This window comes from Coccinella septempunctata, chromosome 1, assembly GCF_907165205.1.
Source record: "Coccinella septempunctata chromosome 1, icCocSept1.1, whole genome shotgun sequence".
Taxonomy (NCBI): domain Eukaryota; kingdom Metazoa; phylum Arthropoda; class Insecta; order Coleoptera; family Coccinellidae; genus Coccinella; species Coccinella septempunctata.
This window is the reverse complement of record NC_058189.1, coordinates 29,773,418-29,792,228: the sequence shown is the minus strand read 5'-3', so window position 1 is coordinate 29,792,228 and position 18,811 is coordinate 29,773,418. Positions and strand designations below refer to the sequence as shown.

The following is an 18,811-nucleotide window of genomic DNA, read 5'->3' as shown; positions in this document are numbered from 1 at the left end:
AACGATGAACATGAATCGTAGCCTTCACCCAAATAGCTCGATTCAGAGGATATACCTTCCCCGAAGCCAGGATGGTAGAGGATTGCAATGTTTGGAATACCAACACTATCAACAAACATTGGAAACAGCAGTAAGGGTCCTAAGAAGTGAAGATCCGCTTCTGAAGTTTGTAGCTCAGCATGAACTCGCGAATCACGGAGCCTTCCTATTCCGAGCTGTACAGAGAGCCCTGGAGAAGCTCGGTATAACCGGCGTGTCGATTGATCCTGAGCGTGCTGGAGCACCGATCACTCAAGCGGACCAAAGAAGGCTAGCAAGACTGATCCGGAAGTCTCAGTCGAATACATTACTCGAACATCATATGAGTAAGAGCCTGCACTCCATATTTTTCAGGAGTTTAAAAGACCAAGATCTGTCGGAAGAATTGTCTTTCGCCTTTCTAAAGTCGGCTAGCCTTAAGTCAGAGACGGAGGGATTTGTGATGGCGTGTCAGGATGGAGTAATAAATACCAGATGGTATAAAAAGAACATCATGAAAATGGACACCCCAACAACGTGCAGAGCGTGCCATAGTCAACAAGAAACGATTATGCACATTCTTTCCGCCTGCAGAGTCCATGCTCCATCGGGGTATATAGAGAGACACAACGCGGCACTCCGAGTTCTCTACTTCCATCTGAGGGCGGCATATGAGATAGACAAAGAACCGGTGCTACCATATGTGCCTCTGGAGATTGAAGCGGTGGTCCAGAACGAGAAAGCTCGAATATACTGGAACTACCCTGTCTCAACAACACGGCAGATCAATGCAATAAAGCCAGACATACTTCTTTTGGACAAAGAGCTGAAGGAATTGTTCGTCGTGGAATTCTCATCCCCTGCAGAAAACAACATAGTGATGAAGGAAGAGCAAAAAAGGCAAAAATACAAAGACCTTGTTTTCGAGCTTGGAACTATGTACCCGGGTCATAAAGTCAGGATGGTTGTACTGATCATAGGATGTCTCGGAGGAATGAGAGCCAACTACGTGGAAGAATTGAAGATTATTCCGGCCTGCAGATCTTGGGCCGAGATACTAGCGCACAGAATGCAGAAGGCGGTGTTGCTTGGGTCACTGCATGTCATCAGATCCCATGAACTCTAGATGCCACTTGCAGCTCATTTCTTCTGTTAAGGGACGCTGCAAGGGCTGGACGAAGAACTTCTCCGTGGAATGTGTGAGGGGTTTTTAGTGAGTAGCCAAACAAGATCTCTCACACTACCTAGAGTGCGGACCCTCTGGGTGCCCATAAAGGGTTTTCCCCTCACACGAAGAAAAAAAAAAAAAAAACAAAAAAAATTAAATAATAATAACGGAAACGGAGTACCGAAGAACCGAAGGCACCTATATGGGGTGTTTTCGAAGTTAGCTCAATACCCCATATTCACGGTTTTCATTTGTCCGTTTTTCTCGTGAAACATCCTGTATATGCCCTGAATAAGGGCAAATGATCTTACCAACTCAAGAAAACGGTATTAACTATGTATTAGAGTCCCGACTCGGGACTCGTGTCCAGTCCTTAGAACATAGATACATAAAATAAAAAATAAACATTCCAAAGATTAGAGTGAGATAGTTGCTTAGTGTCGCCAATCACAATTGAGACATTTGTTTCGGAGATCAGTGTCACATCAATTTTCAGTAAAAATGGACAGGAAGTATATAAATTTTTTATTAAAACGCCACTGCCTTAGTGTCGCGCTAGCTAGAGAAACATCGAATGTGTGTACTACAAAACAGTCATTTGTAGCACTGAATGTCCATTCCATGTATCCGTTCCCGAATTCAATACACTGCACTGGTGCTTCGAAATTATTAAGTAGTGAAAGGAATAGCAAAAAATTGAATTTGCAGTACAAATAATAAGCCTATACCCAGTCAAATAGAAACAATGATTCATATTTCAATCGTGCATGTAGATATGAGTTATTAAAGATACATATTAAAGTATATTTCAGTTTCAAATCATCACATTTATAAAGAGAAAAAAAAGGAATCTTGAAATGAAACATTTAAGGTGAACATTGTGAACAGAACCACTACCTTCACTTTTTTAGCTTAATTTTCATACACTTCAAATAAAAATACATTTTATGGAGGTGCCGCAGCATTGTATCGTTATTTCGTATAAAATATCACACATTCCAGAAATATATTTGGCAGCTTCCTTTCTCGATTACATTGTTTTAGTCAAGATTCACTTCTGAATTGAAAATTAAGTCTGGCAATTCCTCTGGATCAATTTCCACTAAGCAATTCTCAACTTTCTCACCAGTTAGAAATGCATACTTTGCTGCTCCTGCCATTCTCAAATTTTAAGATAGTATTTTCTCCTGTCTTTTCAATCTTGATTTAGAAAAAGCCCACCCTTCCAACAGGAAGAACATACCGAGAACTATTAACTGACACATGGAATGACATCAATCCACAAAGGCAATCTTATCCGAACCTTCTTGCGAATAGAGTCAGGTGGCTCCTGGACAGGGAGAAATTCTCATCGGTCGAACTCGATGAAATCAAACAAAGCTTCATCCCAACAAGTGCCCTGGTCCAAACGGAACATCAGGAATATGAGATGGCGACAGAGGCCAGAGTTCATACCCGAATAAGCATCCAACCATCAAGATTAGAGCGGGTATACTACGGAAACCTTCAGAAATACTCAGGACTCTCTCCAAATAAAAGACCTAAAATTCCAAGACTAAAAGAGTCTATGGAAATGCTGAATTGCGTTCAGAAAGTGAATACCACGATGGAGAGATATATTGAAGCAGCAACAACACTAAGAGAAGTGGTCGATTGTGTCTACGCTGGAGCCGTCACAGTATGTGGAGAACTTAAAGTGGAAATAGGCGAACTACGTCCCACACACGGTACAGGAACAACACCCCTGTGGTAGCTGAGGCTGGAAAAAAAAATTAAACTCATTAGAAAAAGAATTGGCATCTTGAATACCTACCTCAATACTGAGACTCATACAAAAAAACTCATGAAGGGTATAAGGCAGATTGCATCTGAATCGCGCATTAGAACGCATGGCTCCAAACAGCAGTTCAACAACCAACTGGTATTAGTATGTGACAAGCTGAAACAAAAAATCAAAATAATAGGAAACCGGATGAAACGGTACAACGAAAGAGTCAAAAGATATAAGAACAATCAGCTTTATTACAAAAACCCCAAAGAGTTTTTCCGCACACTTGAAGCCGAGGAAACCACGAAGGGAATATATCCAGATAAAAAGGAGATGTATGAGGTATGGAAAAGGATCTGGGAACGGAATGAAACACATGATGATGAAACGTTCTGGATAAAAAATGCTGAAGGAGAAACTTTGAACCTCGGTATGGAAGATTTAAACATCACTGGGGAGGACATAACAACGGTTCTGAAGAAAACTAGCAACTGGGCAGCCCCTGGATCTGATAAGCTCCACAATTACTGGTGGAAAAACTTTAGATCAACACACCAAAAACTGGCCACATTATTCCATGAAGCCCTTTCAGACCCTACCATCATACCAGAGTTTCTCACCTTGGGAGTCACTCATATGATACCCAAAGGAAATGTAAGTCCGGACCCAAAAGCGTATAGGCCAATCACGTGTCTTCCAACCATATATAAGGTACTCACAGGAATTATAACCAAACATCTATGGAAACACATCAGCAGACACAAAATACTTGCGAGAGAACAGAATGGATGCAGAAAGGATGCCCAGGGCTGCAAGGAGCTACTAACCATCGACCATCTAGTAACGAAACAGGCAAGAAAGAAATTAAGAAACATCTCGATCGCATGGATTGATTACAAAAAAGCTTTCGATACGGTTCCGCATTCGTGGCTTCTAAAGTCCTAAAACTCTATGGAGTATCTGCAAATATCATCGAACTGCTTAGATATATAATGACGTCTTGGAGAACCAGCTTAATTTTTGGCGGCAAAATAACACCCGAAATAAGAATATCAACGGGCATTTTTCAAGGTGATAAGCTGAGTACACTGTGGTTCTGTTTAGCACTCAATCCACTAAGCAGGCTTCTCAACGACAACAGATACGGGTATGTCATAGATACTAGGTCGAACACAAGATTAACTCACCAACTCTACGTAGACGACCTCAAACTATACGCTACGAGTGAGGAGCAGTTGAGAAGCCTAATGAGAATTGTTACTTCCTTTACTCAAACCATCAAAATGGAAATGGGTCTGGACAAATGCGCTGTGATACACGTCAAGAGAGGAAAGTTGACTAGAAGAGGAGAAATGTTTGTCCGAGAAGAATTGGCCATAAAAGAGCTAGACCCTAACGAAACATATAAGTACCTGGGTATACAACAAGCACTTGAAATAAGATCATCCGAACAAAAAGAGACCTTCAAAAATAAGCTATTTGGCCGAGTTAGGAAAGTTCTCGCTAGTAAACTAAACTCGAAAGCCATGTTCACGGCAATTAATACATGGGCGATACCCAGCATTGCCTACTCCTTTGGGATAATTAAGTGGTCTAACACCGACCTCAAAGCTATCGACACCCAGGTGCGTGTGTTGCTCTCCAAATATGGCGTTCATCATCCTCATGCATCAGTCAACAGGCTATACCTACCAAGACATCTAGGAAGGAATGGACTACAAAATATTGAGATGGCCCACAATAAAGCGGTGAAGGAGCTAAGGGAATATTTTCAGTCCAAAAACTCACCTTTTTTTCAGATAATATGCCAAGAGGACCTTAACATCTCGGCTCTCAATCTGGTCTGTAGAAACCACCCACCACAAACATTAACGCGTGATGGGATAATGGAGGAGTGGCACAGTAAAGCCCTTCATGGGAGATACCCGGAGGCTCTGAAAGAAAGAAAAGTTAATAAAGAACTATCGCTTACTTACCTCAAATCTGGATATTTGTTCCCAGAGACCGAGGGACGTTTGGCTGCGATCCAGGACCAGGTTGTACCGACAAGAGCTTATATGAAACATATTGTGAAGAAGAACATCCCAACTGATAGATGCCGTAAATGCTCCCAAGCTCTTGAGACAATACAACATATAACATCCTCTTGCTCCATCCTAGCACCTAGAGAATATACTCACCGGCACAACGCAATGGCAAAAGTATTCCATCAAGCAATTGCCAAAAAGACCGGACTCTTAATCGCTGCCAAGAAGATCCACGAATACCTGCCAAAGCCTGTTATGGAAAACTCCAATTTTAAAATATACTGGGACACTCCGATCATGACCGACAGAATGATACCACACAATAGGCCTGATATTGCTGTAATTGACAAAGCCAACCGCAAGGTAACCATCATCGAAATAACTGTGCCAGCGGATGATAACATCGGTAGAGCCTATTCTGAGAAGTTGCTGAAATACCATGACCTGGCTTTCGAAATGAAGGAAATTTACCACCTGAGATCGATCTCGATTCTGCCTTTGATTATCTCCTCAAATGGACTGGTTGAAGAACACCTGACAGAGGACGTGAGACTCCTTGAATTGGATCAACAGCTGATCAGTCAAGCACAGAAGGAAGTTATACTTTGGACCACGCGGATTGTTCGAATGTTCTTGATCACTGCCTAGCTACCTGGAGAAACCTTGGTCTCTCGGACCCGGTGTTTCCAGAGAATGATCCAAAAATGGTGATAAAAAAAAAATATATATTATATATTCCTTTGAGAAGGAGTGTTACAAACTTTTACAATCTGAAAAACAATGAAGCGGGTATAAAGAAATGGCAACAAGAGACAGATCCTAAAAACCTGTTCCTTGTTCCAGATCTCAGTGTAAGCAGAGGAAAAATGTCAACGGGGTACCATACATAACTTCGTATACATGAAAAAACAGAGATAAAAACCTCAGAAAAACTCTCTGTTTGCCCGTATAAGTGTGATGATGATGTATTTGTGTGAAGAATAAGCTGAAATTATTATATTGAAGGACATCTTCTTCATATGACCAAATCCAAACAACTTCCTCCCATTCTTTCTACTATGATGGTTGACGAAGAATAATCCGAAAACAAAAGAGAAAGAAAAAAAAACGAGAGTGGTATTGAATTTTATATTACTCATTACATAATTTTGAAATTTGTAACCCATCTCAAAAAAGAATCGGTCACCGAATGAATACCTTCGAAACCACCATGAAAATGATATATTCTACAACTCTTCACCAAGTGGTCTATAGTTTCTTCTTCTACACCACACTCACATCTAGGACTATCAACAGCATTCCACCTAAAGAGCATGCTATTACACCGACCATGGCCAGTCCTCAGTCGATTTAGTGTACACCAAATTTTTGTAGGTTCAAATTCAGGAACTTTTTTCGAAGGATCAGTAATCAAATATTTATTAAAGAGATTACACGAATTCCATTCTGATTGCCAAAATTCTTTATGGCTATTAGTCGAATACAGAAAATCATTGGTCCATAAAGGCTCACGAGATTTCAATCTGGCACTTCTAGAATCTGGTAAATACATAGATTAATAAAACAGGAGATAGAGTATCTCGACAAAAACGCGTTCCCAAAATACTGCCATAAATATGAATTTGGATTCTTTGGGTGGGAGGACTGGACAATGGCGGATTCAGAACTAGTCACACTGTGAATATTTCAGATAGTTGGCAATAATTTTATATCGAATGGAAATATGTTTCAATGCAAAGATTTCGAGTATTTTTCTTATGACAATCAATCATAGGGATGTAGAACTAATAATACTTAAACACCTGATGTGAAAAAAAATTATTTTGAATACAATGTTACCATACACTAATGGTCAATATAACCCTAACCTACATACAGATTATTTGAAATTTTATTCACTAAGTATATACTGAAAACGAAAAATTACTTTCATGAAAAGAATTCCCTTTGAAATGGTTAATTCTCAGATCAATAGAAAAGGAAGCAGCTGAATTTTATGGAATTTGTATAATGAAAATCTAAAAGAGTTTGTTCATTGGAGAGATCCTCAAGTCTTTCGTACAAATTTTACGGAATGAAACAGTAATGTAATACTGTAAACATGAACTAATGATTGTGGAATAGGAAATGATTTCTTATTGTATACAGTAACTCATAAAAGAATGCTTCAATTCTAGATGAAGCATCAATCAATCATTTTTTTAAGGGCAGTTTTGAATTGAATTAAGTTATATTGCATATAAACTAATGAGCAGTGTAACTTTTAAGCAAATTGTTCAAGGCCATTGCCATATTTATGTATTTAATAATAATAATAATAAAAAGCTCAATAGAACGGACAGAGCTGCCACGACATCTTGGGGGTAGAGGAATTGTTGATTTGTCCAACCGTATGTCCCAGGAAATTGAAGGACTTCGAAAATATTTCCTGAACAAGGCTGCTTCGTCAGAACTCCATCGAATAGTTTGTGTTGCTGATAGTTCTACACCGTTAAAGCTACAACAGGATCACTTGGAAACCGTCGAACACTCTGCAGAAAGTAAAATGCAAAAACTGATTGGCAAACCTTTGCATGGAAGGCACCAGAACGAGGTCAACCATGATTACGTCGACATATATGCGTCGAACTACCGGTTGACTTCCGAAAGGTTGTTTCCTGAGACGGAGGGCTTCATGCTCGCCATCCAGGATCAGGTGATTCCAACAAGAAATTACATGAAATGTATCGCCAAGGATGCCTCAGTGGCGGACGATAGCTGTCGTTATGGCTGTGCGACACATGAAACTATCCAGCACATCACCGGGGGATGTCAGTAGTTCGCGGGCACGGAGTACAAAAATAGACATGAGCTGTTGCCAAGATTCTTCACCAAGAATTGGCACTAAAACAACAACTTTTTAAGTTCGAAAAAGGTTCCTTATTACAATTACCATCCGGATGCTGTGTTGGAAAATGAACATCAGAAGCTCTACTGGGATCGCACGGTTCTGACAGACCGGAAAATAACCCACAATAGACCAGACCTCATATTGCTCAATAGCACTATTCATCGATGTGGCGATTCCAAATAATATCAATCTTCTAGATAGGCACACTGAAAAAATTTCAAAATACAGAGATCTCGAGAAACAAACCAGAAAACAGTGGAAGCTGAAAGATATCAAGACGATCCCTATTGTCATTTCATCTACAGGCCTGATACCGAAGAAACTACTGGAGAACTTGAGGAAACTTCAGTTGGACGAAAATATCTATAGAGTCATGCAGAAGGCGGTACTGCTCGGAATGGCGAGAACTGTACGCAAGTACATGGGGAATGCAGAGGAACACCGTCTGCGCCGACTTGAAGTGCGGGTGGAGCAGGAATCCAACATACAGCAGGGAGGCGAGGAGCGACCCGGACCCGACCAGCACCACGAGCCCGAAAACCTGGAAAGAGCTCCAACAGAGCTTAATCCTTGTGATATCTGAGATATCTGGGATAAGTGAATTTTCCTCTGGAGAGGAGTGTGAAAGCCGCAAGGCTAAAGTCATATATTTTTACAGCATCAATGAAAGTTACATGCTCAGTCAAAACAAAGGAATAACAGTATTATTTTCATGCTCATGAACTCATCCAGTACGTAAAATTTATTCAAGGGTAAAAATTCTTTGAAAGACTTCTTAAACTTCTTCTCTGATAAAACCCTAAATCTCTCTGGTAGCCTATTGAAAATTTTCGGACCCCAAAAGTCAACTCCTTGCTGGGAAAATTTACGGCTATGATATGGAATGGAATTTATGCATGCAGCTGTCTTCGAAGAAATTTTTCATTAGGTATTTGCATCGGCTTTCCAAGATTTCATCTTGAATTTTTCTTTCCAATGAATTGGGAACTGCTTGTAGGGCAGCAACTTTTTTCTTGAAGTACTGACAACTCACTCGTAATCTTAAATCGGTTTTCTGACGTCAATTAGCTGTTTTTTAATTTCTGTTCTCCACTTGTCTCCTGCAACAATTTTTCAACTGAAATTTTACTCCGAAATATGAGGTATCCTGATGGCAGACATTTTCATTTAATAACTCATAAAAATAATGGGAATATCCGAGCATTATTTGAATGGTGATTATTGTAATCATAATTACAGAAAAGCATAATTTTTACATTGCCACTGAAATACATTTTAGAAAAAAAGGAAACTTTTTTCATTTTCAAAAAAAGTTCAAAGCATGACGTCTGCTCATTTTTATGGATTTTCATTCCTAAGTCGAGTTCTATTTTCCATAGCAGTTTATAAGGAATTTTTTGTACCGCCCTGGGTAGGTATGTATCTTACTTTATCCTTGAATTACAAGACGCTTTCATTTCTGCAAATCCTGAACTGGCATTCAAGTTTCTTGATATTGTTCTCATTTTCCTTCCATTTCCCTCAAAAACTCCAGTACTGATGACAGGTTTGGCACAGTATTGGCTATAATTACAACATTATTGAGGCAATTAAAATCTCGTTCTACTGTTCATAATGTCTATAAGAAAACGCATGAGATATAATTACATATGTATATATGAGAAAAAGTTTTTTCAAGTTCACCACAAAACTAGAAGTAGTCAGAAATCAAAATTTCAAACAAAGTGATATTCAGACAATAAAGCGAGTTAAATAAGTGGTAAACAACCTATCTTACCTCACTCGGGATGGCATTTTTTTTCAAATTTACGGTAAAAGTCGATTACCGATTACTCTCATTATACTGAAGTCTGGAGTGTAAATTACAAGAGAAGTGTAAATTGTTTTCAAGACCCAGTGCAACTCTCCACTGCTGTCATCTGGTTTCCTTTCTGGGAAATCTAAAATTGAAATGAATTATTTTATTGTATAAACTCAACATTTCAATGTAGATGCAAATCATTAGATGGGATTCAAGCAAAATTCGACCCTGGCGTCCCCTAACTCCCTCCCCTGATTTCATAAAGTCGTGAACTCAAACAAGAATAAAATATCAAAAACTTACCAGAATAAATTAATCGCTTTCCTCTTTCGTGTATAAATTGCACTTTTATTTCAAACACACGTTTTCACGGCACATCGCTGCATATTTTCCAAAATATTACGACTTGAATGATTGAAATAATATTTTGACAATTACAAATTCACACGCCGTCTTAGAAATTTAGAAGCGATCAGGAGGGAAATACAAGCGAAAATTCATTTCATTGGTGGTTGCCTGCAGTGGGAATTATTTGTAAAATAAACAGTCTGGAAAATAGCTTGTGATCCATCTATTTAATCTATGGGTAAATATGATAAAATTGGAAATAAATTTGAGAAGGAATGGAATTTATTCCAAGACTTCGAGACTGCCACCTGTCGGCAGTTGAAGGTATACTTCAATCGATTTTATTTTAGCAGTCGGTTGGCCATGGAAATTTGACACATTTCACTCTGTATAGTACGAAAATGTGGGGTTATGAAGCTGGTCAAAACATTTTTGGGTTTTAAATCAACGCTATGTTGTCCGTTCTACGTAAAAGTTTCTGTTATTACGTATTTTATCCCAATGTCGAATCTCTTCGGAAAATATGTGACGAACATAATTGAAGTTTATACAAAATACAAACTGATTGGAGGCATACCAAATCCAGTTATTTGCATGGAAAATACAAGAGATCAGTGTTATATCATAATATGCACTAGCTTGAGGAGAGTTAATGATCGTTATCTTCTTTGGCTGAAATCATTTGTAGATTTCAAAAATATTAACCCGAAGATGAAATGCATATGATGCAGTGGTTGGGAATGGGTATCTCCCGAAGAAATTAACAGATAATTACAAGAATGTTAAGTTCTTCAACAAAAATCATCTTGCATCAATATAAGTAAAAGGAATTGAAGGAAGTTTCAAGTTAAGATGCAACTTGACCGTTGGATAAAAATTTCAAAACAGGACAACTGGCGCTTATTTGTGGCTGTTCATCTTAATACATTGATATAATAATAATTAGGTTTTTATTGGTACCTTAAGACATTTATAATGTATAGGACAAGTCAAATGAAAAATAGAAGAATTGATTTTCGGGAACTTATTCTCCGATGACATTTATCGAAAATCCTGTAGTAAACTTTTCGCATTAATTCACTCAAACATAAAATTCTCAAATGCCACCACTTTTTTGGGTCTCCCAATAGAAGGAAATTCTTTGTCATCCTCTTCATTCATAATCTTTCTGATTGTGGAAATATCCAGCTGAAATATAAGTCGCTTAAATTCGAATGAAACAGTATATAAATTCTCTTACATTGAATATGTTCGCTACCGTCTGACGTATTGTGGATTTTAGAATATCAGAGTATAACTATTTGAATGGGCGGACCTGAATTCTAAATAGCACTTCCTGAAACCCTGTCTCTTTTTTCAATCACTTTCGGCATTTTCGAATTTTCGTAATAAAAATTGATATAAGTTGTGACAACGGCGTTATGACATTAACGACATTTCATGAGTGCCAATCTAATTTCTTTCTAGTTACAAAAACTTGAGAAAATTATTTCATGGCCAACCGACTGCTAAAATAAATTTGAATGAAGTATAGTATATTATATAATACTATTCGCGAACATAACCTCAAACCGTTTTTACCATGTCGGGACAGGACAAGGATCCCGAGTAAGGCCAGGAGACTTGTTGGGTAATGGCAATTGAGTCATTTGATTTCGTCAGTCGGGACTGGACACAGATCCCGAGCCGGGACTCTAGTCACAGCCATTAAACAATGGTGCCCATTTGGAACTATTTCGTCACTTGATACTGTTTATATTATGCTACCTTTATATACTTATGTTTTTTTGTCTTTTTATTGTTTATTGTTGAGCATTTCCGAAACAATGATGCTTTTCAGTAGGTTGTTCGAATATAAAGAATTTTGGGATAATTTTACATATTTTTGTGATCCACATAATTTTTACAACATTTTGAAAATATGAAACTCTGAAGATCTCGAAAAAATAAAGATCCACCAACCTATGCAGATATATTCTAGATCAGAAGAAAAAGACCTAACAAAAAATGAAAAAAGGTCCTACCCATTAGTACCATTTGAAAAAAGGAAGTTGCATTCAATATGTTGTCTAGCCTTTATGTATTTAATTTCGAAAAAAATTCATTCGATTTCGATTTTTGTTTGGAATATTTTATGTATTTTTCGATTGTAAGAGTTGAAGGGGAGGTCAATTTGTGAGAAACCCAGAATAATCAAGGAGAGGACGAACGATCCATATAATTTCGAAAGAGCTGAAAATATTTGAAATAACACGAAGCCAAGAGTATGGTGCATCGTGCATCTTCATGTGGACTGCGCTACAAATCGTAGAAGGTGTCAGTAGGTACCGGGCCACTATTAATTGAACTCCTCCTGGTTATCGAATCGCACTCTCTTTCAAAGTTCACATACATAGAACACATAGCAGCAGATTTTCGTAGTCTGAGAAGAAATTTTGAAATTTTTTTAACGGCATGCAGACATTTATTGAATTCTGGAAGAAATACCTCCTCGAGCAGCACTCGAACCTGCTGTAACGATACTTGATTTTTTTAGCAAAGGTCAAGCCTTGTTTTAGATGCAACACCGCCTGATAGAAATTTCACTTTTAATTCTGATATTCCGTAGAATATCACTTCCATTTTAGGAATAATTTTTAGAATCCTGATTAATAAATTCAAACTACCTACGTAAAATTGAAATTTCTATCAGTAATCCGCCGTAATGATTCCAAACAAAGAAAAAGTGTCTTTCTGCATTCAACGTTGTTTTTCAGTCCACAAGAGCACCGTTAATTTAGTATAAAGCAACGTGGATTTAGTATAAAGCAACGTGTCGTAATAACGACAGTTTCTCTTACCGATATAAGATAATTGCCACTGTGAATACTTCTTCTGAAGGGAAAATTTGAGAATACCGAATTTTTGGATGCAATTTTTACCGTCCACATGTTAAAAAACTAATAAATAGGGCCGCACTACCGGACGAACGTCATTCATTATTTTGTAGCCAGTATTAATTCATGATTCTGTAGTCATTCCTGATTCATTATTTGGTAGCGACTCTTGATTCATTATACGGAAGTCATTCTGATATTTATACTTGATACGGCAACTATTGATTCTTGATTCGTTATTCTATAGTAATTTTTTCCGCCTTATTTTTTCGATTTTTTTTCTTTCAACTAGTGGTGCGACCGTACCGGAGAAAACCGTAAGTCTTTTCTTGATATCACATACTTGGTGATTCAAAATTGCATGCATTCATTTGTCTCTGTGCTATTCCTTATTGTTGATTCCCCCTGTTTGAAGCAGACTTCTGTCGCTTGGCATTTTGGTGAACCAAGACCAATCGCCAGAAGTCTCGAAGTCTTCCCGCTGGTAATGCTAAGCAGGTATACCCGCAGTTGCCAAGGAGAGACCACAGTGACCTACCCCGTCCTAGACCTGTTGTGATCCATTTTCGTTTTCCCTGTTTAAAGCAGACTTCTGTCGCCTGGTCACCAAAGTGACCGAGGCCAATCGTCAGGAGTCTCGAAGTCTTTCCGCTGGTAATGCCACCAGCTAAATATACAGGGTGTTTCCAAATTAGACGTGAACCTTCGAAGAGGTGTTAGTATCACTCATTTGCTGTCGTTTGAGCCATATTGATAACAGAAAAATAACAGTTTCCGAGATATTTGAGTTCTTTTGTTTTTCAAAAAATTTCTCACTTCACTTAATTTTTCGTAAATTTTTTTTACGTTGATCAAGTTTGATTATAATTTTGGATTATTTTCATCAGAAATAGATTTGATACGTATGAAGAAAGCAGAACCATTCTGTATTTGATGTTGAAAAAGAAATAGTATGATTTAAAATTTGGTATATGAAGAAAAGAAAATTAAATTTCTAATATCAATTTGCCTGCAACTCTCCAATTCCACAATTCATGTATGAAAAAATTTCAATTTTGCAGGCAAATTTATATTAGAAATTTATATTTTCTCTTCATAACCAAATTTTAAATCATTCTTATTCTTTTTCAACATCTAATACCGAATAGTTTTGCTTTTTTCATACGTATCATATCTTTTTCTGATGAAAATAATCCAAAATAATAATCAAACTTGGACAACGTTGAAAAAATTTACGAAAACTAAAGAGAAATTTTTTGAAAAACACAAGTACTAAAATATTATATCTCGGAAACTGATTCTTTGGTTATCAATAAATATGGCTCAAGCGACAGCAAATGAGTGGATACTAACACCTCCTCCGAGGTTCACGTCTAATTTAGAGACAGCCTGTATATATTTCTTGACTTGGAGATCATTGTATGGTAACTGTAGTTAATATTTATTGTAATGAATTCGGTTTTAAAGTACTTGTGATCGCTACCACCTCAGATAGCCCCGAAGTCTGTCTTTGACTAGTAGATACCTGGGTGGGTTTGCTATTTCTCCCTATTGAAAGAATAGCTGGCGTTCGAAATTAAACCCTTGAAAACTAAACTCGTTACACTATACCTACGACCCCTGATTTCCGGTCAGGCGCTCTGCAATTTGAGCTACCGAAGGAGACGTAAAGATTCCATCTGCAAAGTCGTGGAAGCGCTTCAGCCAGAATTCAGATGTACAGGGTGGGCAAATTTCGATGTTTTAGCACTACAGTTTTTAAACCAAAGGAGATACACAAAATTTAATACCCCATTCTCGTCTCTTTTTCTGAGAAACTAACAATAGTAGTAGTCATTTTCGGCCACTTTCTTTTGTTTTCGAGTTATAAGCAAAAATTGGAGAATGGCGATATCGAAATAAATTTATATCTCCGCTAATACTGATGACAGAGCTTTGAAATTGAAATATTATACAGGCACTTTTTTACGTAGAATCCAGTGGCGTGCTCGCCTTTTTAGCAGGATTTTTAATTACGAAGCTATGATCCAAAGTTAGGTTTTTTTAAATTGGATCGCTAGTTTTCTGTGCAATTTTTTGAAAGCTTAATTTTTACTGATTTCAAAAATATATAACATCACTAGCTGACCCGGCAAACGTTGTTTTGCCATATAAATAATTTCCCATATGTATTTTTGTATGTTGTATCATAAAAAAAAAGAAATTAAAAATGTTGTCTAAAAAATAAAAAAAAAATTTAGGGGTGGACTACCCCTAACATTTAGGGGGATGAAAAATAGATGTTGGCCGATTCTCATAGATACCGGATAAGCACAAAAAATTTCATCAAAATCCGTCAAGCCGTTTCGGAGGAGTATGGCAACGAAAACTGTGACACGAGAATTTAATATATTAGATATGGTTTGTATCAATATAAATAATAGAAAATGGTCAAAAACCCTTTTTTCGCAATATTTCTATGGTTTCAACTTTTGATGAGCATAGAAAAATATATCATCGTATATGATGACCAATGTCTCCTTCTATAAGTCCCTATTATTATGAAAATTTATGAAATATATCTTGATTCAAATTTTGTGGAAATTGGTAAAAAAGCATAGAAAGAATGACATTGCCGGAAGGACACTACTTTTGTTATAGAAAACTCAATTTTTCTGTGCTCATCCAAAGTTGAAACCATAGAAATATTGGGAAAAAGTGTTTTTGACCATTTTCTATTATTTATATGGATACAAACCATATGATGTCATATATTTTTGAAATCAGTAAAAATTAAGCTTTCAAAAAATTGCCAGAAATTTAATGTTTCCATTTAAAAAAACATAACTTTGGGTCATAGCTTCCTAATTTAAAATCCTGCTGGAAAGGCGAACACGCCACTGGATTCTACGCAAAAAAGTGCCTGTATAATGTTTCAATTTCAGAGCTCTATCGTCAGTGTTTCGTCCCGACACTGAGGAGATCACTTTCAGCCCACCCTTTATTTTTCATTTTTTCTTAATTCCTCTGCAAGTGTAAAAAAACTGGATACATGAGGCTGAACAGATGTCACCGTATCATTATCAAACTCGCTTCGCAAACGTTCTCGTTGAAAATTCGCTCGTTAAACACCCCATAATAGCTCGCTTATTAAACTCAACCCTCAATACAAACTCTCCAGCCATTACTTCTAGTTTTAAGTTTAGTGATAAGTGCTCGCCGAAGTCTAAGACAAACATTTTCGGACGATACGTGATATAGTGGCCAAATTTTGGGGATATCTGGGAAGCCGGCATAAAGTCGCGTAGTAGGAGATCAACGCCTTACGTACGAAGAGTTTAACACCGTTTTAGCTCAAATTGAAGCAGTGTTGAATTCACGCCCTCTATCGCCTTTAAGCACGGATCCAAACGATCTGAATCCTCTCACAACCGGTCATTTTTTGACGTTAGCCCCTTTGAATTTGTTGCCTGAGTATGACTTGCTAGATTGTAATATGAATGAATTGTCACGATGGAAGCTTGTGCAAAAAATAAGCCAAGAATTTTGGTCTCGATGCCATAAAGAGTTCCTGCATACGCTACTGCAACGCAGTAAATGGACCAATCCCTCTGTACCCATTGAGCTTAATACATTGGTCTTACTAAAAGACGAATTATCTCCTCCTCTCAAGTGGCATTTGGGCAGAGTGATTGAACTTCATAGTGGCGCGGACAAGGTGACACGAGTGGTCACTGTTAAAACTCTAAAGAGGAATTTTAGGCGCCCTGTAAGTAAGGTGTGCCCCTTACCCGGTCAGTAATCATTACTGAGGCCAAGGAGGGAGAGTTGTATATATAGTTTTTTTTTCTCGCTCCCCTTTTGTATTTTTTCCTTTTTTTTGGAAAATTATTTTGTAATTTTGAGTGGGCGGTATGTTTCGTCCCGACAGTGAGGAGATCACTTTCAGCCCACCCTTTATTTTTCATTGTTTCGTGATTCCTCTGCAAGTTTAAAAAAACTGGACACATGAGGCTGAATAGATGTCACCGTATCATTATTGAGATAATGCTTCGTAAACGATCTCGTTGAAAATTCGCTCGTTAAAAACCGATTAAAAACCCCATAATAGCTCGCTTATTTAACTCAACCCTCAATACAAACTCTCCAGACATTACTTCTAAGTTTAGTGTTAAGTGCTCGCCGAAGTCTAAGACAAACATTTTCGGACGATACGTGATATAGTGGCCAGGACCTACATCAGAAACCATTCTCGAGGTGAAGTGACCGTGAGGGTCGGTAAGTTCAGCCTCTCAACAAAAATACAGTCCACTAACATCGAACAGTCAGTATTAGCGGAGATATAAATTTATTTCGATATCGCCATTTTTACAATTTTTGCTTATAACTCGAAAACAAAAGAAAGTGGCCAAAAATCACTACTACTATTGTAAGTTTCTCAGAAAAAGAGAACGAGAATGGGGTATCAGATTTTGTCTATCTCCTCTGGTTTAAAAGCTGTTAAACATCGAAATCTGCCCACCCTGTACACATTATCACTTATGAAGGCAGTCGGAAGCGAGAGGAATGTTAGAAGGTAGAGGGGAAGAACATGATCATTCGAAACAAATGTTGTTTCCCTCTACCTCTACCTTGTACACTCTATCTCGCAACTAATACATTTTCATAAACCAATAATCGCTTATAAATACAGGATATTAGCAATTGACAGTAAACTGCCAATTTATTCCAGATCGGGAGAGAAAGAGAATCATTTGAAAAAAATTTTCATACCACTTTTCTGAATTGCATTTTTCGGTTTTTTATTGCTAATAATAATATTTATTGATCCTTTGAGACATAACAATATATTATGATTGGTAACAAAATTGAAGGGGGTGTAAAATTAAAGAGGAAAACCCGGTACAAGGGATCGATATCGTTTTCCAGATCAAGACTACATCTTTTTTTTATGTCCTCAGGTCCTACTGGTGCAGGAAAAACTGAATGCATGCATTGTCTTATGCGGTCTTTCACAGAAATGGGGCTTCCACATAAAGAACTACGGATGAATCCAAAAGTAAAATCTTCATTTCATGATAACATTACCAATTTGAAGAATCGTATGAATTTCAGGCTATAACTGCACCTCAGATGTTCGGAAGGCTCGATGTTGCTACCAATGACTGGACTGACGGAATATTCTCTACCCTTTGGAGAAGAACTCTGAAGTTCAAGAAAACAGATTTCTGCTGGTGAGAACGATTGATATAAGATCTATTCCTGTCGGATGTACCGAGACGATTGCCATGTACAACTATGTTATGATAATATATTAACTAGTTGGTATACCAATTACCAATCACCAAATTTTCTTTATTGAATATTGCTGTGGAAAAAGATACAGTGGATTTTAACATTGTCGGTAGAGGAACGACGCGTGATGCAATAAGCGAACCAGCCTATTTTATCGTAGCCGAATTTTGGTCGCTTGAAATTTAGGTGTTAGTGAATATCTCATATTCCCTATTCGAAATAGTAAATAATATAATATGATATCCTGGCGAATGAAAAACCTTATCCCAACAAACACTTAACTGAAATCCAGCCACTGTACAAAAACTGTACAGCGTTTGCTGCACTTGACTGCAGCGATGGTACTGCAGAAACGGTACCAAAACGGTCCCACTGAACTGTACAGTGCATTTGACATACAGCCACACTACAGCGTAGCTGCACTTCAAATACAGCAATGGTATTGCAATAACTGTATAGAGACATAACAAGTTTGATACGGGCCCTGGTGCCAAGCCTATAATTGGGCCCTTTTCCTCAATTATTTTTGATAACCATCATGTCCTTATACGGTGATTCATTAGTTGAAATAATCTTCACTTGTCCTCGATTGGTATTCAACCAACGAACGTTGGGGTTAAGCCGTGTTTCTTGAAGAGCTA

At 37.7% G+C, this 18,811-nt stretch overlaps 1 protein-coding gene across 3 annotated transcripts in view; it reads left to right on the top strand.

Annotated features, from left to right (window-relative positions):
* Nucleotides 1-18,811, top strand: part of LOC123318393 (dynein axonemal heavy chain 8-like) — a 1,393,903-nt gene that overhangs the window by 648,054 nt on the left and 727,038 nt on the right. For all 3 annotated transcript variants that reach the window (XM_044905013.1, XM_044905020.1, XM_044905005.1), the window contains 2 exons: nucleotides 17,837-17,934; nucleotides 17,991-18,109. In XM_044905013.1, coding sequence (XP_044760948.1) covers nucleotides 17,837-17,934; nucleotides 17,991-18,109 — 217 coding nt within the window. The remainder of the gene's footprint in view (nucleotides 1-17,836; nucleotides 17,935-17,990; nucleotides 18,110-18,811) is intronic.